At 38.6% G+C, this 25,581-nt stretch overlaps 1 protein-coding gene and 1 long non-coding RNA gene across 10 annotated transcripts in view; one reads left to right on the forward strand and one right to left on the reverse strand.

Annotated features, from left to right (window-relative positions):
* Positions 1 to 24,194, forward strand: part of LOC309631585 — a 481,022-nt gene extending 456,828 nt beyond the window's left edge. The window contains exon 2 of the long non-coding RNA XR_014246384.1: positions 24,067 to 24,194. This is a non-coding gene — a long non-coding RNA (uncharacterized lncRNA). The remainder of the gene's footprint in view (positions 1 to 24,066) is intronic.
* The window catches only part of DGKI (diacylglycerol kinase iota), a 477,321-nt gene that overhangs the window by 122,326 nt on the left and 329,414 nt on the right, over positions 1 to 25,581 (reverse strand). For all 9 annotated transcript variants that reach the window (XM_082398061.1, XM_082398060.1, XM_082398058.1 and 6 more), the window contains one exon: positions 5,994 to 6,094. In XM_082398061.1, the coding sequence (XP_082254187.1) occupies positions 5,994 to 6,094 (101 nt within the window). The remainder of the gene's footprint in view (positions 1 to 5,993; positions 6,095 to 25,581) is intronic.

Here is a 25,581-nt window from a genome sequence, read left to right on the forward strand (position 1 = left end):
TGGTATTGTGAAAGATTTAAAAACAAGTATGCTATTAAAAATATTTTATAAAAGAAAATAACTACTACTTGGAAGAAATAGGGAGCATAGTGATTAAAGAAGTATTCAGAATGTCAGGTCCTTAGAATTTTCCTTAAGTTTCTTGGGCCTCAGTTGCTCTATATATAAAATGGGGATCACCATGCTACCTAATACACAGAGATGTTGGGAGAATTAAATTATATGATATATGTAGAAATATTAAGACATTTGCTAGCTCACAGTAATAGTACAATATGCATTAACTACAATTATTTTTATTTATTAGCATTACATTTTTATTAAGGATAAATACAAGATACAGACAAAAGATAGGGGAGAACAGTAAAGGAAACTAAACACAAAACTCTGAGTAAATGTCAACTCATGAAAATAGAAATAAACATAAACACTTGCAAAGCAATGGACAGTGCCCTTCAGAGGACAGACTGACATCATTTAACTCCTCAGACAGATTTCAAATGGAACTCCTACCTCCACCAAATGGAGGCCCAATCTCTACTGAACGGCCCTGTTGTCAACTTGTTAAATGATGGGGAAAGATTCAATTTTAGATGAAGCAATCGATAGGGAGAAAAAAATCACTGTTTTTAGCAAACTCGTGAAGCAAAACGCACTTAACATGTTCTGATGCTTGCAATCATTACAATGAATGATGTTGGAGCATTAAAAACTTTCCTAAGTAAACACGTCAGGAGGAAAAATTTTAAGTCCTAGGTAATTTCTACAGGGCTAAATGTTTATTACCGTATAGTACGCCCTGAGGAAATATAGAGTTTAACCACTGCATTTAGCAGATACAGCAACTGAAGCCTGAAGAGGGTAAATGCATTGCCCAAGGTCATTCAACTAATTAGTGGTTACATTGGCTTCTGTCATGCTTGCTTATATATTCCATCCCTTCCTTTAGTTATTTAAATGTTTACTAAGAAAATAGATACATAGTGTTTCCTTAGTTCTATCATAATCCTCATCAAATGAGAAAAAGCTCATTTGATGAGCTTTTTCAGGGATTATTTACGCTTTTCTTTTTCCACCACTGTTTGCTCAGAGTAAGCACTCAATAAATGTGTATTGAATAAATGACACTGTAATGTTACATGCCCTGGTTTCATCTTTCAATGCCTGGCATCTAGGGTGATATCCAACATATAACTGATACAAATGTATAGTTTTTGGAAGCACGGATTCATCCATGAGTGAATGGCTCCACCATTTTGGCATGTTTATCAAAGGCAATTGAGTCATACATAAAAACTGAAAACAATAAAAAAAAAAATCCAATGATCCACATCCCCCCATTCTGAAGATGAGTGAAACATGGTGACTCACTTACAAAGAATAGCACAGGGAAAGTAAAAAGACAGGAACTTTACAGTGGAGAAACTGGGCAAATACAACCTTAACCAAGAGATCAGGTTACCATCACAAGCATGTCATGTGGGAATCAGGTAACCCCTGATATGACGGGATGGGAAGCGTACTTCACCTCTGCAGTATTCTTTCTAAGAACCTACAACTCCAGTCTAATTATGAGTAAAACAACAGATGAAGCCATAATAGGGGATATTGTACACGTCACTGGCCTGTATTCCTCAAGACAATCAAGGTCATGGGGGTGGGGGGTGGAGGAAAGACTGAGAAACTGTCAGAGACCAGAGGAGACTGGGATTAGTTGACAGTAATGAAGCAATATCAGTTTCTGTGGCAAATGTACTATGGCAATATAAAATGTTTAACAATGAGAAAAACTGGGTAAGAGGTATGTAGGAACTCCTAGTAGTATCCTTGCAACTTTTTCGCAAATCTAAAATTATTCCAAAATAAAGTTTATTTTTAAAAATTCCATGATGGATAGCAGATGATGCACTTAAGAAAATGTATAAGGACTTAAGAGAGGGAGTTTGCAGATATCTGACCAGATCACTAAATATGGGTTTCACAGGTGTAAATACCTTGCCATCGTAGCAGTCTCTTGTACTAGCTGACACAATAAAAGTAAATCAAATGATTACTTATATTTTCTTTCCGTAATCTTTCTGTAATATATACTAGTGTTTTCAATTCTATTTCTGAAAGTGAGAGAGTTGGAGGGTGGCGATGGTGTGTGCAGTTTGGTGAGAGGATATATATATAAAAAAAAAGGGCAGCTGCTCTGAGCCTGGCTTGTGGACTTGCAGATTGAAGGGCAATGTCACAGCAGTGTCTTTTGGAATAGCAACTCAAACAATCATAGCTACCATTTTGGGAAAGCTTGCTATTGTTGCCAGACTGTGCAGCGGGGCTTTCATATACAACATTACATTTAACCCTCAGCACCCTATGAGGCTGCAATTATATTCTCGTTTGAGAGAGGAGAGATTTGGTCATCAGTAAAATTACTTTGTCAAGGTTGCAAGTGAGATTCAAACACAAATGTTTCTGACACTTCTACTAAGTCATTCAACAGAAGACAAGGAAATTCCATTAGGACAACTGCCTAAATATCTAATTAGCCACAATCATTAGTCTTAACCAGATAATGATATACTGAGATATTATCCACTATATAGATATACTAAATTGTAAATGGCCAGATAATATCCATGGTACTGAGATACTGTATGTAAAAGGGTTGTTGAACACTGTATTTGATATACAACACATGTTAGCAATGCCCCCCACCTTTATAGGCTACATCTGTTTTCAATTAGTTCCAAACTGGTTTTTACTTTTCTGCTTTAGGCCCTAGACTCATATGAATTATCATGGCCATTAAAAAGTGCAGAGTAAGCTGATGCCAGAAGAAAAATTTAGCCAGTTTACCAGAGATAGAGTTACATCTTGGCCAGTATCAAGTTATTCCAAATATAAACATATATGTCATGCGTCAGTGAAACTCTTTTGTACTTAGAAATATAAGAAATTTTAAAAAACTGATTACCCTTTGCCTAGACTATATGATTATATACTTTATTAAGAACTCATTTATATACTTTATTCTGATTATGGGAGTGAGTTTCTGCTATAATTATTATAGATTTACTTTAAGAATTTTTTTTTAATATGGCTACTTTCTCCTTATGTTCTATTTCAAGTTGAATAGACTTTCCTCTGTTGGACCGCATAACCATTATCTTGAGGATTAATAATTCATAAATCCAGTGAAAAAACTTTAACTGTTTTAAGCAAGTCTGAAATTTACCAACAAAAGCAGAAGGAGAGACTGGCAAAGACTAACCCTCTCTGTGTTATTATTTTAGAGGAAACGCCGCCAGGTGAGTCGGGGCTAAATGGAAGGGAGACAGGAAGTATTTAAAATATTATAGCCATCTTCCTCTCTGCCAAAATAAACATGGCGATGAAAAAGGGCTGCCCTCCTGTAATTACCACGGAGTCCTGCCTCACAGACAGAAGCAGGGCTTTGTAAGACACCAAACATCTGAGCTTGTAATCTAATATGAATAATGATCCAGACACGTGAGCAAGATTCTATTAAATGGTGAAGGAAAACAGCCACATGCTGCCTGGATAAGGCACTTGGTGTATCATCAAGAAAAGGAACTAATTTTTTGAACCCAGTAATGCAGGACTGCTCTAGTTTGGACCTGGATGTTGACAATAAATGAATGACCGAAGAGGATTCACCCCCTATGTTCTTCCAGCATGCAGGTCACAGCACATGCCTAGAGTCCCTTTTATCTAGATGTGTTCTCTCTATTTCGTATCATTAATGCTTCAGAAATAACCTATTTTGGCATGCACTGCACATGTGGACTTGAACTGGTTTTTGCCTTCATACTCAGTTTGAGCTGTCGGCCTTCCCATGAATCTGTAGTCACTTGCAAGTTGGAGCCGGGGAAGAAAGGATGAGTGTGAATAAGTCCATAAACCCCCAAGGACAAACTTTCCCGAGCAACTACAATTGAGAAGCATCATCGCCATATATTAAACGTAGAATGACTGAGTTGGCTGCTTTTACTCCTAATTCATATGTTGTTTTCCTCAAATCTTTAGAATGAGATAATGCTTTGATTCCCTCTTTGAGAGTTTCTTTGTTCTTTTGGGTCCCAAAAGACATGGCTGAATTTATTGGACTTATATTTATACCAAGTCACCTCCCCCAATTAGATATAAGAAGTTTCCTCACATAGATGTTTTATCACAAAAGAGATGATAAGCAGAGTACTTGCCAGGAAATGTCATCTTGTAAAAACTCAAATCATAATTACCTCTGGCAATAGTGGACCGATAATGCCCCAGAAAAGATAGAAGAGGTCATTGAAATCCACAGATAAGCTTCAAATCTCATTTCAGCCAAAAATTTCAAAAGCTTCCCCACTCCTAACTGACTCTCTTCAGAGCTGATGGTAAGCTGCAAAATATTACTGGCTTGAGATCCAGTCTCTTTTTTAATTTTTCAAACCTGTAAGCTATTTAGAAGTTTGTAAGAAAAAGAACATAAAACACCATTCTTTATCATTAGTAGCCTCTAAAAGTCAATTTACACTGTAGCTACATCTCCCATTGCAAACATATAGGTCCACCACCTTATGGGTTAAATTAGATTTTGTGCTAGTCTGGCCCGCATAATCTCATGTACATTAGAAAATATAATCTGCCTTTGGCAGAAGGGGGAAATGCAGAGGCTCAGGGAATTGTTCCTCTTCCACCTCAAAGCATTCCTACCAAAGGGAACAAGAGTGAAGGATGGAGCGAGAAGGCTGGGGAGAAGCTGAAGGATATTGACGTTTACAGAAAAGGATGAAGAGGGTTGAGGAAGCTGAAGCAGTGAGAGAATGGACAGAGAAATTCCATACAGGATGCCCTGGTAGGTTTAGTGCCTGAGTTACGGGGGAAGCGGATCCTTGCTCACTGTCACCTCCAGATCTGAAAGTCCCTGCCCCACCCTGAGACTGTCCTTGGATTTAGGGACTTCCATCCAGTATACCCCACTACAGATCACAGGTTCAGGAATCAAAGCTCAGAAATGTGCCCCCTACTCCACTCCTGCCAGTTTTAACTATTTGTATCTTCTACACCTTCAGGCAGGTCCACACTTGGGGCCAGTTTGGGTTTTAGTTCATAAATCTCTGGTTCTATACAACACTCCCTTCTCTCTGTTGGCATCCCTGCCTGTGTCCTTGGACACTGGCCCTCATCTTCTCTGCCTTTACTGCACTTGACTACTGGCCCCCACAATTAAGAAGGAACCCAGAACCCTAATATCCAACACACCTGTAGTCTTAACTGCTTCTGGCCGACGTTCCCCAGTTACCTCATGTATTTTCATGGTACAGACAAAGATCTAAAATAGTGACTAGAATGTAAAAAATGCCCAATAAATATGGAATGATGAGCAAGGTGAACTAACAGTTATATATATTTAAAGAAGCATATGGAAAATAAGAACATTGAAAAGGAATTTGTATATTGACTCAACTTAAGGTTTCAGAAGCACCAGCACCTCATCAATGACTCATTTTACCATGACATTTACTATGCTGTGGGCCTTTCTTTGATGTCATACAATCACATGACAGCTAGAAGTGAAAGACGTGTCTTCCCAGATAACTCTGTCACACTGGCATGAAGAATGAGGACAGTATTTGGTAATGCAGCCTCCAGGAAGAGACATGTGCTGTCTCAAGAATTTTCTAGATGTTACTATACCATGTTGTATCACCATCATTCTGCTTTTCTCATTTTAGGTAAACCTGAGACTAAAATGGTTAATAAACCAAGAGATCCTAACATGGCATCAAGAGCAGAACTATCTTATTCTGATTTCCTTTTCTAGTTCCATCTTCTTCAGCCCATATAGCATCACTTGGGGTTCACATGTTACTACACTTCCCTTCATTTCTTTAACCATGACTTTCAGACACAAGATGAATCTATCCATCAAACCAAGGAGGACCAAGAAGCTGAAAACAGGCTGATCCCATGATATCCATTAGGCACTTCCAACTTACAAGCTTCCCGGAGTTTCTCTTTGTCATAGTGGAATCCTTCATAGTCTTGTAAACTGATTTTGTTCACCCGGATCCTCAGACGGTCTGGGACAGACTGGGGACTGCAAAACAAGAACCGAATGGTCAGATATCAAGGAGAGAATGGAATTGGGAGTCATATGCACCTGGACGGACTAAAGGCAATATCATCTCTTCTTCTGAAGAAGAAAGAGTTCACATTCAAACCAGAATCATGGGATCTTGATCAGAATACAGCAATTATCTGGAGAACACTTCTCTGGAAACCTCAAGTTTCTGGAACGGAGGTAAGAACATGGGAATAAGCAGAAAAAGCTTCTGGAGCCCACATTGTTTTTTTTTTTACTAACTTATTAAAAACTCCAATAAGACTCTGTGTTCAGTTCCACAGTAAATTAGATGCAGCTAATCTGAAGTGCTGAGAAGTGGTGTAGAGCTGGAAAGAACTGCTTTAGCAAATATGCCCATAACAGCTTGGCTCTCAGAAGAGACAGGAAAACATAAAAATCAAACCAAGAATCCAGAAAGCACAGGGCTGAAAATGAAATGGCTCCAAGCACCTCGAACTCCCTGGGGGCACTTCTCAGTCAAAGCAAATTACAATAAATGCTGCCTGTGATGGTACCACTGAGGACCCCAAAATGGAGGAAAAGTGTTAAAACACGTACAACATGCATTCTTTAGGAAGAGAATGAAGTATTTAATTCATTTTAAAGGAATTCAAACTGGTTCAGGATAGACAGTGAACAATTAAAAGGGGGTCGTACCAAACTTTCTGAAGCATCCTATTCACCCTCAGAATGTTTTTTACCTGGATTCCTTGGATGTTTTTAACTAATATTTTCAAAATAGTTTAATCATGGGCATTAGTCGAGTGAAATAATTTGATCTTCATCATCACCACTATGGAACAGTACATTTATTCAATATATTAATATAACACAATCCCCATTTGTCTTTATTGCTTCTCCTGTCTTATATTATGGGGTAAAAGTCCCCATTGAATGAAGCAGAAAGAATAGCATTAGTCCTCAATTCACTTCAGGAAAAGAAAGAAAGGAAGGGAAGGAAGGGAAGAAAGGAAGGAAAAGAGAGAGGGAAAGAGAGAAAGAGAAAAAGAAAAAAGGAAGGAAAGACGACAGAGGAGGAAGAGGAGGGAGAGAGAAGAAAGAGGAAAAGGACGGATGGAAGGACAGAGTGATACTTTTAAAACATTGTCAGGATACCTCCACCCCAACCTCAAACACACATGCAGTCACACAATTTCACTGCAGCTCTGGAAGAGGGAGAAATAATTTTAATTTCATTCTCTTGTCTAAAAACTCATTTTAGGGCAAAGTATAACAACTCCTTCCATACATACTCCAACTTAACAGGCACTGGTGAATAAAACTGACATGAGTAAGTTGGGATGGGAGATATGGTTTAAAGCACATTTGTGAATGAGCAGAACAGATCTTTAATATCACACATACCCACACCGCCATTTACAGGTAGGGAACCTGAGGTTCAGAAAGGTAAAGTGATTTTAAGGTCACAGAGCTACTAAGTGACAGAGCTGGGAGCAGAGTCTTGGACTCTTCATTCATCCCTCTTATGCTCCTTCTCTTATACGATGCCAAGAATCCCACAGATTGACAGCAAAGCCACAGAGCCTGGATTAGCAGAGTCGGACGATCCCTACGTTATGCTCAGACTCTTCAGTCAATGAACAATCGACAGGGGGCTGGTTAAGTAAACTGTTGGTACAAACAGGAGAACGCGGGGCAAATATTACAAATGCGTGTCTACCTTTAGAAGAAAGTCTGAGTACAATATATTGTTAAGTGAAAAGAAAAAGTCATCGAAAATGACATATGGCATAATCTCCTTCATGTGAATTGTGGAATTTAGGAGTTTATAGAGAAGTGTCTGAAGAAAATGTTCAGTAAGCTGTTTGAGATGGTTACCTGTACATGGTGGGATTTGGGGATTATTTTACACTGAGTATCATCATTTTTAGAAAAATAACGTAATTATTTTAAAAGTACATCAATAAGTAAATAAATGGTAACTCAGGGCAAGAGTAAAAGTAAGGATTATATCAGTGTTAGGTGTTAGATGTAAGTAGATAGGAAAGAATTATTAACAGAGTAACCACACACCGTTCACACCAAATGCTGATTTTGAAATTAAGAGAGGCCTGATATATATATATATATATTTTGTTTTTGGCTGCACCACACGGCATGTGGGAATCTTAGTTCCGCGACCAGGGATCAAACCCGTGTCCCTCTGCAGTGGAAGCGCGGAGTCCTAACCACTGGACCGCCAAGGAACACCCAAGAGGCGCCTGACCTTTTTAATGTCAAGTTCACTCCAGTGAACTGCAAAGATTATAATTAGCAAATACTCTTCTGAAAGCATAGCAGATAAGAGGGAAGCTGGAAACATAGAACACGGTGGCCCATCATACTCTGTAACAGGGCAAGAGAGAGGGCAGAGGGTGAAAGAGCTCCGCCAAAACATTTTTTGAGGTAACAGCAGATCTAGTGGCAGTGAGCTCTGGTCCTCTCCAGTGGGCTGGAGTCCAGAGCTGGCTACGGCAGCAGCTGCCAAGTCTGAAATGGGATTCAGAGAGTGACTGCAGACCAGTCCCCGCGCCCCTCCTCCAGCGGGCTCCCCGTGGGCTAACCAGTGTGAACCACCTTTCTCAAAATCCAACAGTGTCTGCTCTCTGCCCACACACTTCTGCCTTCCAGGTTCTCATCTGGACCCACTGATTCCCACCACACACTACTGCCCCCTGAACCACAGCCTCCCACCAATCTTATAGAACTTTCCAGATCCCAAATGAATTCATATATTATCTCACTTCATCTCCAGAATGGAAAAGAGTGGAGACTCTCACTAACCAGCGGACACTCTGTTCCTTCCACTTCCCACACATCCACTCTTCTGCTCTCATCTCCCATCTTCTCCCAACAACCTACAACACATCCCACTTTCCCACCAGTGGCAGCTTGCTTAAAACCAGCCTTCTGACTAGGGTACCTGGTATTTGGCCTGCTATCAAATGGTGCCCCAGATCAGGCCAATCAGGAAGGTTGAGGACATTCACCCAGAGGGTCCCTGATAGAAAATCCCTTTGAATTACTCTGGACCCTGGTATAAAGAGTAGGTACAGGAGGCAGCTCAGCAAAGTGGTTAAGAGCTCAGACTCTAGGTCAGACGGACTGGATTGGAAGGAAAGTTCTTCCAGTTACTGGTTAATCAGGAAACTGTGCTTCAGCTTCCCCATAGGAAAGGTGGGGATAATAACAGTATTCACCTCACGGGGATGTTATGAGAATTAAGTGAGTCAGCACAGGTGATGTGCATAGAAAAACGTCTGGCACATTGTAAGTGCTCGATATTAGGTATTATCGGTATAATTATTATTCTGAAGCTTGTTCTTTCAGGTAAGTTTCTGCCTAATAAACACTAGCACCTGCTGCTGCCAGGTGTTGGAAGGAGATGAGGGCATATGCAGGAACTCCCTAGATACTTCTAACAAGCTGCTGGGCTTCCTCCGGGGGCAAACCGTCTAGCCTGGCTGGTGTCATGATTCTCCTGGATCTTCTCCCACTTGGTATTTTACAGGCCAAGCGATAACATGAAAACAGACAACTAGAACATGGGGGAGAAAAGTGCACAGAGATTAAATGAAAGCCAAGTAATTCGATTGTGTCCCTTGATGGCAAAATATATTAGTGTCCCATCAATGGCTGACCGGAGGAGAAGGAAGACAAAGCTATTCCTTGGACTCTGGGGAACAGCATTGCCATTCGTTTTCTAAAATTAAATTTTGCCAAGAAAGTTAGCAGAGCATAGAAGAGACTAACAACCTGGTAAAAATGGATTTGCCTTTGTGCCAACTTCTACCCCAAGCTACTCTATACTAATTTAAGCTCTGTATCAGGGGTTCTAAACCTGACTTCCATGGGACCTCTCAAGGTCCCTAAAAAGGACTCAGCAATCAGTGAATGTCCTTTAAAATCGGGACAATGGCCCCAACCTGTCGCCTTCTCATGAATTGCCTCTGAAACATCAAGAATACATTCCTTGTGTAGAGTGGAAGTTGATGGCTCTGAACTTAACTCCCAAATATCCTCATCATGACTTTCTCAAGAACCGTAATAAAAGCACCTCTCGCTAAAGTCACTAACAGGGGCCTTAAAATCTCCAGACTGTATCTTCTCTCTCTACCTATGCACACCTGTTACCTTGAGATGCTGGAGGGGGCGGGGGGTAGGTGCAGAGCCGTCAAGACAACTCCCTGAACACAACTTACATCTAATTCTCGTCATTCTCTGCTACCCTGTAGTTCCTGCCGATAGATTTTTTTATTTGCCTCTTCAAAGACTTTCAATCCATTAGTGTCAAATTCCTTCCTTAAGCCTCCAACCTTCTTCATTCTTTCAATCAATTTCTTTACTACACGTTGTCTCTCACAGACTGATAAAAGACTCCTCTCATCCCAGTCTCCTATGTACAGACACCCCTCATGGATGGAAGGGATGAGTTGGGTGCTTTTGTTCCCACTTCCAATTGACATCACATAATCCCTTCTTCTCATTGGAAACACAAATCACCTGGCAGTAACATCACTTAATGTTAAGACAATATAGCACAGCGCATAAAGCAGGACGCAGAATCAGGAAAATCTTAGTTCCAATCTGAACTCTATCAGTTAACACACCTTTGACATTCAGAGCTCTAAAGTTACCTTCTCTAAACCATTTTCTGATCTGAAAACAGGACTAATAGGAATATAGTGAGAACTGAATGAGAAGAGGCATGTAAGGCAGATAGCACACTCCTGTAAATAGTAAGTTTCCAAGTATAATGTATTGTTATTTTGTTACTATTATTAGCATCCTGATGCTTCTTCAATTTCCATAGGCCTTTTTAAAAAACTCAGTCCTGAATAGTAATATCACAGCAGAAGCCATAGTCATAGCTCTAAATAGGAGTTAGCAGATCTCAAACCTTAACAGGATTTGAGTCTGCTGACATGGGTTGGGAGACAAGGTTCAGAGTTACGTAGCCATCTATCATCCGTTGAACGAGAATGCAAGTGGGGACTGTGAATGTTTGCAAGACATTCTACTTAAAGATATTAAGGATATAAATCCTAATTCACATTACAGAGGACAGCCTTAAAGCTGTATAATTGTTCTACATTTTGTACCTTGCAAAAGTCCTGTTTTAACATTTCTTAAATGGTTCAGTGTAAGACCCACCCCTAAACCACTATGTAGACTCATCGGTTTCTATGACAAACTATAATTTAACTGGGCCTTTGTTACTCATATATAGAGTTTTCCTTTGCAAGGTAGAAAAGCATCACAAGTCTCTTGAGGCCTGATATAATAATAATAATAATATGGAGGAGGAGGAGGAAGAGGGGAAGAAGAAGAGGAGGAGGAGGAGGGAGGAGAGAGGAGAAGAAAGAAGAGGGGAAGGAGGAGTAGTAATAGTTGTAGATTTAATTTCTTTTGAGAAATGTAAATGTGAGATTCTATTCAGTCGTAACCTAGATATAATAAAGGATGTTTCTAACCAATCTTTAACAGAATTCATTTGAATTGGCTCTTGCTTTGTGAATGGACTTTTGATTGAAATATTAATTTCTAGTGTGAATTCTTGGGATGAAAGACTATTTCCTCCTCCTCCTTGCAGCTCCAGCACCTAAAATAGAGTCTGGTCTGTGTTGTTTACAATAACAAATAAATGAGTGAAATGCAAAAAAGTCAAATCCTTCGGGGACTCTCAGCGGCCCTGAGGCTTGAGCACAGTGTGGCATCAGACCACCCATGAGATGGATCACTAGAGGCTTTTCTCTTTGGGAGCCCCAGGCAACCCCCGCTTTGGCTGTCCACTTCTGTCCTTTGTCCATCTGGCTCTCTAGAGCTGGAGGTAAATCCATGCTGGATTATGCTCTCTCACCCCCTTGCATCTTATCTCTAGTGGGATCTGCACAAATAAAGAGGGAAGAACTTACAAATACAGGGGATGTCCCTGCCCGAAAGGCACATAAACTGTTTCAGGACTGCTTGTTCTTTAATTACATAATGGTGAACCAGAAACATTTCCCACCAATCCTCTCATCAGCTATCAAGCTGGGTCTTATTAAAATATAACTACACTCAATGGCCTTCCCTTTAGCAATTTCCTAGAAATTGCGTATTTACCCTGGGACATTTCCAAACTATGACTGGTAATAACTTATCCAAGAACACATCCATCCCTTTACATGGAGCAGTAAAACCAAATTGAATCAAGGCTTCTGAACAGAGATTAAAATGGACTTTTGACACCTGCCGAGTTCAGAGAGAACTCTAATAATACAGTCGTCTCCTGCCTGGAGTAGAGAACAATAAGTCAGGACTGTGAAATAAACTGTAAAAGGGTTTTTGAATTTGGAACCAAGGATAAACCCAAATCACATCAGCAGCGGTCAATCACGACCTCCTACCGTCCGACATGTTTTTCTGAGAAAGTACCTTTAAAGGTTGTTAATTCTTTTTTGATAGAAGTTCACTAAGTTCTTGGCTCCTTAAGACATCCATTTGTGAGGTGGCTAATAGAATATGCCATAGCTTACAAGTTATTTGAGACAGCTAGCCTGCCAGATCTCCAACAAGATAATGGAATTAAAGCATTATAGGGTTGGGAGAGATCTCAGACATCATCTAATTCAATATTTGCTATTCCATCTGACGCCGTATTCCCCTATTCCATCTTCAAATGGCCGCTCAGCCTCTGCCTGATCCTCGTCTACTTGTGAGGTACAGGATGGAAGTGCCCTATTTGTTTAGATCGCTCTAAGCATTTGTAAATTCTTCCTAAAGAATCTAAATCGCTCTCCCTCCGTGGTTTCTGTTTATTGACTTTTATTCTACTATTTGGTTCGGAATTGGGTTTTCAGTCACTGAGGTAATCAGCCACAGGCACTAATGGCAAAGATATGTAAACTTAAGCACTAAAGCTAGACATATATCAAAGAAATGTTTGCTGCCTTCATGGTTAATAAATTAAAAATAGGCTACAAGTAGCAAACATCAAAAAACTTTTATGCCATTGGTTGAAACAAAACATCTTTAAAGTTTCTTGAGATCTTCAAGTACACATTGAAATGCAGATTTTCATGCTTCCGCTGAAACTGGAATACATTTCTATGCTTCTGAAATTGTAATAAATGAATACATGATAGAGTGAAATTAGCAGTATTAGGTTCCCGGCATTTAAAGGAGAAGCAAAGAGGACGAACTAGTAGTGGCTTTACTTGGTGGCATCACAAAGCAGCTGGACCAGTACAGCAGTTTCATCATTTCTGCTATAAGGGAAAAGAAAAAGGCCAATAGCCTTGACCAATATTTCAAATTCTCCTTACCACCCATTTGCTTCTGTGGCAGTGACTGCCACAGCTGCTAAGGACTCAGTCATCCAATTCTGAGACTTTTATGTGGAACCACCCCACATACACTTAATGTTACAACTTCCGGGTACCAGACACACGGGTTTATTTTTTAAGTCATGGAAACTCAAATTCTCCTCTCCATAAGATCTCACAGTCTCTTCACTTTCTCCTTTCCCTTTATTCATGCATTTTAAATTCCCTTCCTAGTTTTCACCCTGATGCTCCCTTCAGCAGCATTTCACACTGCGGTTAACTCCCTGCTCCTTGAAGCTCTTTTCTCTTGGATTTCAATCCAAAAAACCCTCCTGGTTTCCCAACTAAATTTCCACCTGCTCCTTCTTTCTCCTCCTCTAAATATCTTCCAAATATGGATGCTTCTCTACCCTCTCCACTAAAACCCTCATGGACCAAGACCAAACTACTATCACCTTGCACCTAAACTAACTGTGCCCCTGGCACCCATTTACACCCTCATCACACTGCAGATGCAGCAGTCAGTGTGAAATGTAAACGTGATCATGACATGATGATTTTGTTACCTTCCCTTATACTCTGTACAAAATAAATAAGCTAAAAGGATATATTGTACAGCACAGGGAATATAGCCAATAATTTATAATAACTACAAATGGAGTATAATCTATAAAAATTCTGAATCACTATGTTGTACACCTGAAATGAATATAATATCGTAAATCTCAATTTAAAAAAGAACAGAATGCCCAGCTATCTACATACATCTATCTTTACATCTCCCACAACGTGTATTAAATATGAGGCTTTCAACATCTGTAAGTTACTGCTTCCCATCTAGACTTGCTACTTCTGCAATAAGAAAAATGATTTTTCACGATAACTGACTACGTTATTCATTCCACCAAATCATGTGTTATACATATCGTTCATCATTGTCCAGAATGAGAACCACTCAACAGAATCTGGATCAAAGGAAAAATCAGTTCCCATTACTAAAGCCAACAAACAGGGAATAATCTCAACGCTCACGTATCTTATCATTGCTGTGCTCTCCTCATGTATGGAGTTGATTCTCTGGCTTGCCTCTGGTTAATGTGAGTGGAGAATTTCTACCTGTGATTAGATACCATCTACAGATTTAAGTCTTATGAAAGTGGAATCTCCTTCCCTGATATTTGTTGAATTGGTAACTAGGGATGACAACCTTTCAGGAAAAAAAGAAGTCTTAGAATAGGAGTTTTACACCTTAAGTTCCCACTTATACTCTTTTTATACTATTTTATGCTTAAAAAGTATAAAATTTGGAGTATATAAAGAGTATAAAAATATCATGATGAAAGGCAAGGAAAACAAATACCACAGGAAATAAAGAGGGATGGAAATCAGAGGAAGAGAGAATATGTATTTTTGTAGTAGAATTCTACAAAGTCAAATTGCTGAGATGAAGAACAGCTGGAATGGGAAAAGTAAAGAACTCAGGCCCTATCTTTCATCACACCCAGCCAAAAGCATTTCCACTTTATGAAGTAATTCCATGTAATGGAGGTTTCCTGTATTAAAAATGACTAACGATTCTATCATAAAATGCTAATATGAGCTACTCTGAGTACTGTAGCCTGCAATAGCATAGAGAATTATTTTGCTGTTCTGATTGTAGAGGACCATTAATCACTATCTCCAATGATAAGGAATCACTGGGCTTGAACCAATGAGACATAATAGGATAATATTACTCCCGAGCCATCTAAATGGTTTCAGATCTCATGTGCTCAGAAAGGAAAATATTTTTTACTTCAAGTTTCAGTTTTGATACATCAAACAAAGGGAAAACCTTTTATGTATTTGCTACTTAAATGGTAAAAATCTTCCCTTGGGTTTGCAGTCCTTAACTGTTGTAATATCCTGCTCTTATTTGCAACTGACAAAGAAATTGACTTTTCTTTGGTGGAAGAGAGCATGGAGCAAGTGATGGGACTTGGGTAGTTGAAAAAGTATCATTTCACAGAAGAAAAAACTTCTGGCCTTTCACATACATCCTGAAAGACACTGAAAGTAGGCTTAAAACCTAACTTATTTGCTCATCCTCTAGTAACTAAGCACTTTCATGAATCAAGTGGAGGTATTTGAGTGGGTGTCTATATAACATAAAAACAACATTTTTACAAAAAAAAAAAACAAAACCCTAGCATACATATGATTTTTAGTATTTAACATTTATTTCACCTATAAACCTACAGAAAAAATCAAGAATTTAGAATTGTTTATAAGTAAAAATAACCAAACAAAGCAGTGGCCAAAAATGCATAAAGCAGTAATGCAGTGAAACTAAATATAACTGTCTATTGAGGTGGAGAAATGCTGTAACTCCAATTAGTTTGAGAAAGGATTGGATGCATGAATTACAAGATCTGTTCTTATTGAAAAGTTATCATGCAAACTGTGTGGAAGGAGCTCTGCATCCCTAGGAAACAGGCTCAGTAAGGAGAGGATTCCATGTTTTGTTTCATATCAAGAAAATAAAAACTAAGTATTGGCCTGACAATAAATGGCATCACATAAGAAACATTTCCATAAATGGTTTCAGCCTTCTATAGGCTGATAGAAAGACTGTTAAAAAAAGACTCATATATTTTCCTAAAAGCTGGATATCAGAGAAATAATATTTGCAAAGTTGTTTTTTCTTAATAGGTAGTATTTCACTGCGCTATGTTTTGACTCACATTCCTCCCAGGTTGACAACGGCTTGCCAAGGTTTGGAATACTCAGTGGTGCTGCATTTAGCTCTGGAGAGAGATATGGTATCATTAACTCTCCTATCCATCAACCTACAGCTGGTGGAAAGCTAAGTCCCCCACTTGTAACACAGATGTGCCCCCATTACCCCATGTGTCCTTGTCAGAAATCCAAGAAAAAAGAATCAGAGAATCCTCTAAACCCGACTCTTCTTTCCAACTCAGCAAATTCAGCCAATTAGGGGGAAACTTTTCACCACCTTTCTCTAATTTCTGATCCAATGACTAAGGAATTTTATTTTTGGAACCATCCTCCTTGATAGCATAAGAATAGACAGACTAAAGACACATTGCTAGAACAGAACTTGTAAAAATCATGGAACAATTCTCTTACTACCACAATTACTCATCAACAAAAAGAACTTTTGTAAAATGACAGTAAACTTGAGAAAAAAAGTTCCTTAGGATAAACTTTTAGTGGTAGACAAATTACTTGGATGACGATGAAGAAACAAACACAAAATAACCAGCTGAAATATTAACTGGTTAATATTTTAGTGCTACCAATACTAAAAGGAAAATAGGAAAAGAGAGGAAAAAAGGTTCCTGTTGAAAATGTCATAACAGAATGTGAAAATAATTTGGGGTACTTCTGCTGGTCCCATTTGTTTCTATCCTCTCACTTATCACGTTTAAGTAGATCAAGTCTCTACCAAAGGCAGTATCCTAACATACTCATAAACCAAGAACCTTTCCTTCAAGGAAACATGTAATTGTTTTACTTCGCCTGTACAACAAAATACCATCAGACCAAAAGATTTATTTATGTCCCAACTAGAGGGCATAAATCACTTCGAGAGCAGCAGAGCCTAAATGATTAATTAAGGAAAACAATTATAGTTCTCTGTAATATAAAGCTGAAAAGTTTTGTCTTTTTTGTTCCATTTGTATTTCTTCCAATGCCATGTTCATTTTACTCAAATATCTTAGCTACAACTTTTGGAACTTGCTACATTCTTTTTAGAGTTCCATTTCCTGACACAAAATGTGATGATGAGTTCTGGGGATTAATTAAATCTAGCATCAACAAGTATTTTCTTTTTATGTCTTTTAAAATGTACTCTCTTTTCATTTCATATAAGTGTTTCAGGGTATTATGACAGAGGAGGGAAACTCAATTGCATCGATATAATTTAACTGAAACTCCCCTATAAATGAAATGCACGTTGCGTTTCATTACCACCTCAGCAAAGCAATCTGAAATAAATACCCTCTTGGAACACTCAAAACAAACGTCTAGATTTCTTTGTTATTGATATGTTCTTCATACTCTATGGCAGAATATGGTATCAGTTATCACTGCAGTACCAGAGTAAAAACTGAAATGTTTCTTTTTTTCTCTCTGAATGCAGCAATTCTATGACTAACATCGCAGTTGTATCAGTTTATCTAAAGATATTAATACCTGTTTTCTAAAAGTATTTAGTTTTTTTCTGGGTGGAGAGTCCATTTGCAAATAAATCTTTTATTCACAAAGACTAGCAAAATTACTCCTTTTCCTTGCCATTTATCATCTGTATTTTTATAGTTGTTTTATTATAATAATGTTTTAGGAATTCAGATCTGAACAAAAATGTATAGTTCATACTGTAAACCACCTTATTTTACAGAAGATGAATTTTGGTCCATAGAGGTCACCAGTCTTATTGTACCCAGAGAGTTAATACTTAGAATCTGCTATAAATAAAAGAGCAATGTCCTTTAGCCCCTTAGACAGTTTAATAAAAAAAGATTTTAAAGAATTAAAGTATCAATACATGTATTGATAGTTGTGTGTATATACAACTATATAGTTTGTGCATACACAAAGTTCAACCTTCACACAGTTGGTGACAGAAAAAAACCCTAAAATTTATTCAAATTTATCTAGTATGATGCTGTTATGGGCTAGGTTGTGTGCCCCCAAAATTCGTATGTTGAAGTCCTAACCCCCAATGCTGCAGAAATGTGACTGTATTTGGAGATAAGGTCTTTAAAGATGAACTAAGTTAAAATGAGGTCATATGGACACCAATCTGACTGGTGTCCTTATAAGAAGAAGAGATTGGGAGACAGACAGGGACGAAAGACAACGTGAAGACACAGGGAGAAGATGGCCAAATCCAAGCCAAAGAGAGATGCCTCAGAAGAAACCAATCTTACCAACACCTCGATGTCAGACTTCCAGCCTCCAGAACTGTGAGGAAATAAATTTCTGTTGTTTAAGCCACTGTGTCTGTGGTACTTTGTTATGGCATCCCTAGCAAAATAAATAACAGATGCCTATTAAAAAGATGCACTAAGAGAACTAATGCGCTTCATTTTAATCCTATAATTACCGTTGATAAAAAGATACATAATAGAAGAATGAGATGAATCTAATTTTTTACTTTCCAAAATTTTAACCTGACTTGGAAACCTCTTCTGGCTTGATATCACTATTAGGATTATCAGACCCTATTGGACTAATGTTACCTCTAAGGTCAGGCTTTTTTAATTTTAATTTTCTAAAATTTACTTTGATTAAACAAACAAAATTCATGAATTTCCCTCCCTTCTTTGTCCTGCCCAATAGACTGCACCCAAAACTTCCTGCAAACCCTCCTCTTTACCCCCCGAAGCTCACTGGGCCCCATGCTCTGCAACAAGCCAACACCCGAGAGAGTATCGGCTTCACTTTTTTGTTGTTGTTTTTTCTTTTGAAGTGACCTTTTATTATACGAGAAGTGCTGACTCGCAGGACTGTTTCTACACCTACGCAGACATGAATAATGCATCTCTAAAACTAAATTTTAAAAGCAACGAGCTATAACTTTAAATGCTGAGGGAGTCCTAATACCCCTTTACATAACTGCACCAGATGCTCGAGCCATGCTCACCTTTGCCAAGAGAACACAGGCGCCATCCAACCCCTGAGGATGCGAGAAGGACCCTTCCCGATAAGCCTCTTTTGCAAACCCAACACCATTACTGACAAGCCCGAAAGACTCTCCACCTTCTTTAGCTACACTAGAATTTATTTTTAACTGGGGTTTGTCATTATGACATTTTTCGTATAATAACACTTAAACTTCAAACCTGTACTACCAGAGATTCACGCATTTGAAACACTCAAATTGAATTCTAAAGTGTTAGTCATCTCTGAGGTTTTCTTAAAAAGGGGAGAAGTTTACATAGTATGATTTGATTAAAACATATAAGATACATATATATTGATAAACACACAGGAAAATGACCAGAGGTTATATCAACTGCAGAATTCAGTGCCTTAAATGCCATCTTCAAAGAGCCCTGGGTGTTACCTTTATGACTTTATAGTATATGACCTTAGGCAAGTTTCCCAATATTTCTTATTCTCAGTCTTCTCATCTATGGGATGGGAATGATAGCAATCGCTACCACATACAGTTATCAGGATGCTAAATTGATCACAACTCAATCTCAGGCCCATATTACTTCTTTGGCTAAATGAAAAAATCTGCCTGGGTTCTTGCTGAGAGCAAGGCAAAAGTGTACCAAGGCGGTACAGGGCCTGGCCTGCCTGATCAGTACTAAGGATAAAGAATGACCTTGTCACATCCCATGGCAAGTCTCAACTACTTCATGTCTTAGATCCCTCAGGGGCAGATCTTCACAGAGTCTAGGGTCATGCCCTGAATTTTAGCATGACAGAACTTCAGAGCTGATAGAAATCCCAGAGATCAACTGCATTTGTTTTTAATATCTGAAAAACTGAAATGCAAAAAGGTTACTATATGGTCAATGTCACACGGACAAAAGCAGGGCTCCCATAGACACTTAAAACAGAGGATGTCTTCATGGGGTTTGGGGGCCTACAGAATAAGGAGGAAGACACTGAAGCTGGAGACCTGGGTCTGCTCCTGCAGCCCCCCTTGTCTTTAAGTCACTAAACGCCCCTGCCCCGGGCACCTGCATGGGAATAGAAGCACAGGCAGAGTGAGAAACTCTTGTGGGAAACTCACAGAGCAAAAGGAAGGGAAAAAACCAATGATCCGAGGTGCAGCCTGGATTCAAGTTTGGAAATTGGTATGAGATGAATCTCAAGTAGCTCTTACTTTTCTTGGGAATTTTCAATTTGCTATATTGGTTTTATGGAACTGGCAGAGAGGGGTGGCATAGGAAGACAGGAAACAGGACAATTGGACATGATTAAAAGTCAAGGCACTGTGGACAGTGGGAAGTGAAATCACCAGAAAGTCATAAAACATGGGAGTGGGAGTGAGAGAAAGGAGGAAAAAGATGAGTAAAGCTTAGCAGTTTCCTCTGCTCAGAGGATCAGAGAGCAAACAGCTTTTTCCCCCAGAAAGCCTGAAGCTAACTCATGCTTTGCCATCTGACTCTGAGCTAGAATTGAAAGAAATACCGTGTACTCGATCAGTGGGTTTAGCAATTCTCTCTGTTCTTTTAAAAATATAAACTTTATTTTTTGCTTTTGGTTTTATAGCTGCAGTCACTGGGGGAGAAAGAAGAGACTGTGCTTACCCACCTTACCCAGAACCAGAACTTCTCTACTGAGCTTTAAAGCAGAGACATTTTTATAAATGGCTCTAATTTTTTTTTTTTTGCTTTCTTCCCCTTTATAGAAGTAATGTGCGCTCACTGAAATCAATCTAGAAAATAAAGAAAGCCAATAAAATTTAGCTAAAATTTGTCTATAATCCTACTACTCAGAGATAATCATCCAGGGACACAGAAATAACAACAGAAGCATTAACAACAAGTGTATTTCACAGTATTTTTGAATGCTTAGGCCCTTTTGGTACCCTCACAATTGGTCCAGAAATTATGACCCAAAAGTAATAATCCATGAATTAGAATCTGGACAGATTCCTGGCATGAAGCACTCTTCAGGCGTGAAGCACTCTTCTGAAGGTTCGACTGGCCCAGGATTCCTGCTGAACCTGAGGTTCTAACAAAGCCACCAAGCTTAATTCATTTGGAGGCAAACCACATCTGGTGGGTCTTCTTAGCTACCTTAGAGGTAAACCCCATAGTTTACAAAGGCATGCATGTAAATTTCTACGTTGGCAATGTTTTTCCTACTCCCTGGTAGAGTGCAGAGTGTGGGAGAGTGAAGTTCACCGAAAGAAGAATGGAAAAGAGAACGGGTTTTGAAAAGAGCAGACCAAGTCTTATTTTCTAATTAAAGGGCCAGAACTGAATAAACAAAATAAATAGAACTTTTGTAGCATATTACACAAATTCAAAAAAATGTTAAAACAAAAGCTTTGATGTGACTAGTTGGAAAACAGAATTGCCGAATTTTTAGAAAGCACTTCAAAGAAATTTCTAGTTCACTTCTGTGGCCAGAGGCATGCAAAGATTAAACCACCTCTGACTAATTTATGTTTTTTTTTAATCATGAAGATTAAAGATTCTTGGTTCTGTCTTGGTAGTTTCTCAGTAATAAAATTCTTAAATTCAACCCAAAAGAAAAAAAAATAGACATATCAAAAATATTTCTCAAAAAAAAATATTTCTCTTAGTAAAACTCCCTTTCTTCATAGAACAAAACTCAATTTGCTTTCATCCTTTCCCAAGAAGGCTTCACTTATTGGAAGCAAGTTTAGAATATGCTGAATCATATTCAGCTTGTTGTCAAATATAACAATTTATACTTTTTTCATGGATCTGTGTCTAACTCTGCCTTCCCCAAGATAACAAACAAATCCACACCATTTAGCACTGGGAAACATCTTGTTTATGTTTAAATTGTGACTGTTGTGCAAGATAGCCTATTACATTTAGCATTTGTTGTTTGCAGTTCAAAAACACCCTGGTTTCTCTGCAGAGCTCTTCTGCTGAGTTTAGCTTTGACACTCTCTGAGTAACTGTAGCAGGTAAAAAGAGGATATAAAAAAAAAAAAAAAAAAAAAGAGGATATAGTGTGAAAACTCTCTGCTTTAAAAGGCAGTAGAGAAGTTCTGGTTCTGGGTAAGGAGGATAGCACCCACCGTTCTTTCTCCCCCAGTGAATGCAGCTGTAAAACCTGGACAGAATGCCTAAAGCAGCTATTTGAGAACTCGGAAAAATAAATGATAGCAGCAGATGGGGGAAGAAGACCAGAATTTAAAATACCGTCCAACTAATGCTGAGCTCTCTCCTCCTTTGACCTCTGATCAACCCTGGTCTGGACTCCAGGCAGCACAAAGCCTAAAATGGACAAAAGGTGCAGACAGAGCTCTGGGAAAGCGCTTGAACTCTGGCTTGAGGAAAGGAAAGGGACTCTGAATGATCAGAGAAATTTGGGGAAATCTTCCTCTTTTATACCTCCTCCATTTTCTCGCAACCCAGCACTCAGGCAATTTTGCTGTGCTGGCAGCAGCAATGACAAAGGCCTTTTGGTGCTTAAAACTATAAGGAGAGAGAGACAAACAGCAAGGTCCTACTGTATACCACAGGGAACTATATTCAGTATCCTGGGATAAACCATAATGGAAAAGAATATGAAAAAGAATGTATGTATAGCTGAGTCACTTTGCTGTAGAGCAGAAATTAACACAACATTGTAAATCAACTATACTTCAATAAAATTAAAAAAAAAAAAAACTATAAGGAGAGGGAATCTTCTACTCTGATAAGAGAAGCCATGGTCCCAAGAGGATGGGACAAACCACCATTGCTTCTTTTTCTCTTTCAGTCATATCATTGCTTGGTCCTGGAGGTGAACATGGTTTCAGGAGCTATGCAGCAGCATGAGGTAACTAAAGCATTAGCTTTCTGGCTGAAGGACCCAAAAATGGAGCCCCAGGAAATGGGAAAGTACTGAGGATGACAAGAGAGAGGGAGGAGCTCAGGAAGACAACTCCAGAAAGACGTCCATGAACTTGGGTTCATCTCTAGGCTGCAAATGTGTTAATCTGGTCCTAAACACAGTACCACAGACTTTAGGAACTGAACTACAGAGCAGACCCTCCCCTCAGATCCTGTCCTGCAACTTGGAGGGGTTCACACCACACAGATAGGAATAGCACTGCAAAGGCTCTGAAAACACAACTGACACTAGAGCTACTATCCTCAGAAGATGAGCCAGAAATTGTGGCCTGAAAATTGAGTCAACTGCCTTCTAGAACAGAGAAATGATTAAGCAAAGCACATATCTAACAAAGGCTTGGATCCGGAATACATGACAAACTCAAAACTCAAAAGGAAGAAAACAAACAGCCCAGTTTAAGAAATGGGCAAAAGACTTGAGAGGATGCTTCACCAGAGAATGTATAAAAGATGGCAAATAATCACATGAAAAGACACTCATATTAGAATGATTAAAATGTAAAAATATTGACATTACCAAGTGCTGACAGAGATGTGGAACACCAGGAACTCTCATACATTGTTGGTGCAAATGCAAAATGATACGACTACTCTGGAAAACAGTTTGTCAGTTTCTTATGAAGTTACCATATGACCCTGGAATCCCTCCTAGGTGTTTAACCTACAGAAATGGAAACTTATGTTTACACTAAACCTGTTCATCAAGGTTTATGCAGCTCTATTCAGAATCATCCAAAACTGGAAATAACCCGGATGTCCTTCTGGGTTGTTAGGTAAATAAACAGAAACATCCATACAATGGAATACTATTCAGCAACAAAAAGGAATGATAGATACAGCAACTCTCATAAACATCAAAGATGTTATGTTCACTCAAAGAAACCAGTTTTGGGCTTCCCTGGTGGCGCAGTGGTTGAGAATCTGCCTGCCAATGCAGGGGACACGGGTTCGAGCCCTGGTCTGGGAGGATCCCACATGCCGCAGAGCAGCTAGGCCCGTGAGCCACAACTACTGAGCCTGCGCGTCTGGAGCCTGTGCTCCGCAACAAGAGAGGCCGCGATAGTGAGAGGCCCGCGCATCGCGATGAAGAGTGGCCCCCGCTTGCCACAACTGGAGAAAGCCCTCGCACAGAAACGAAGACCCAGCACAGCCATAAATAAATAAATAAATAAAAAGAAATAATTAAAAAAAAAAAAAGAAACCAGTTTTAAGGGTTGCATATTGTATGATTCCATTTATAGGGCATTCTCTAAAATACAGAACTGTAGCAATCAGTGGTTGCTGGAGTTTGAGATGAGAGATGCAGGGATTAGGGGGTATGACCATAAAGGGCATAGATTACAAAGCAGGTTTTTTGGGGTGATCGAACCATTTTGTATCCTGATTATGGTGCTAGTTATATGAATCCATACGTCTGAAAAGTGAGAAATATATATCAAAAAAGTCAATTTGAACCTATATTAATTTTAAATACTAAAACACAAAAACAAATATAATAAAGAGTCAAAAAACAGCTATTCACATGGAAGTACAACCAGAATTTCTATTTGGATGCTTGTCACATTGCGTTGTAATTGTCCTGTAGGCAACACAAGTGGGTCTGTTCCTGGTGTGTCCATTTCTCCAAGGCAGAAACCTTAGCTTTCTAATCTCTTATCTCCAGTCTCCCACAGAGTATCTGATATCTAAAGCAGACACTGAATAATATTTTTGAAAGATGAAAAATGAATAAATTAGATGTAAACAGTTCACATTATTTCATTTTGGTAGGGGAAGAGCAGGAGGGAAATAGAACTTAATGAAAAGCAATGCTAAAAGTTGAAAGCATTCCAGAGACTCATTTTACAGTTACACACCTTTTGGGGCTTTTTGAGCATGACCATTTAATGTGAACATTCATGATTTATGAGATACAGTGCATGTAGGTAGTCTTCAATGAGGATTCTACTATGAAGTCACTTAATTATAATGAATTTATTAATTGAGGTGCTGGTCTAATAATTCTTATAGCAGCACTGGGGAGACAAGGGTGAAATGGGTGAAGGGGGTTAAAGGTATTATATAATAATACCTTCATAAATACCATTATAAAATAATAAATATAAAATACTTATTATAATAATAAATATAAAATAACACCATTATAAAATAAATAAGTCTTGGGGATGTAATGTACAGCATGGTGACTATAGGTATTGACTATTTGAAAGTTGCTAAGAGAGATCTTAAAAGTGCTCATCACAAGAAAAAACTATTGTAACTCCATGTGGTGATGGATATTAACTAACTTACTATGATGATCATTTCACAATATACACAAACACTGAATCATTATGTTTACACTTGAAACTGATACAATGTTATATGTCAATTAGATCTCAATAAAAAAGAAAAAAAAGAAAGTAAGAATGGCCAGATTACTAATTAGGTCATATGCCAACTCTGGGAATTATAACTCTTCTCTGACGTCAAAAAAAAAAAAAAAAAAAAAAGCTACAGTACATAAAATCTGTGGTGAAATATTCTATTTACTTTGTTTTGTTCTATTTGATGAAGCCACTAAATCCCTTTGATTAAAATTTAG

This window comes from Balaenoptera borealis (assembly GCF_965194805.1).
Source record: "Balaenoptera borealis genome assembly, chromosome: 7".
In the NCBI taxonomy this organism is placed as follows: Eukaryota; Metazoa; Chordata; class Mammalia; order Artiodactyla; family Balaenopteridae; genus Balaenoptera; species Balaenoptera borealis.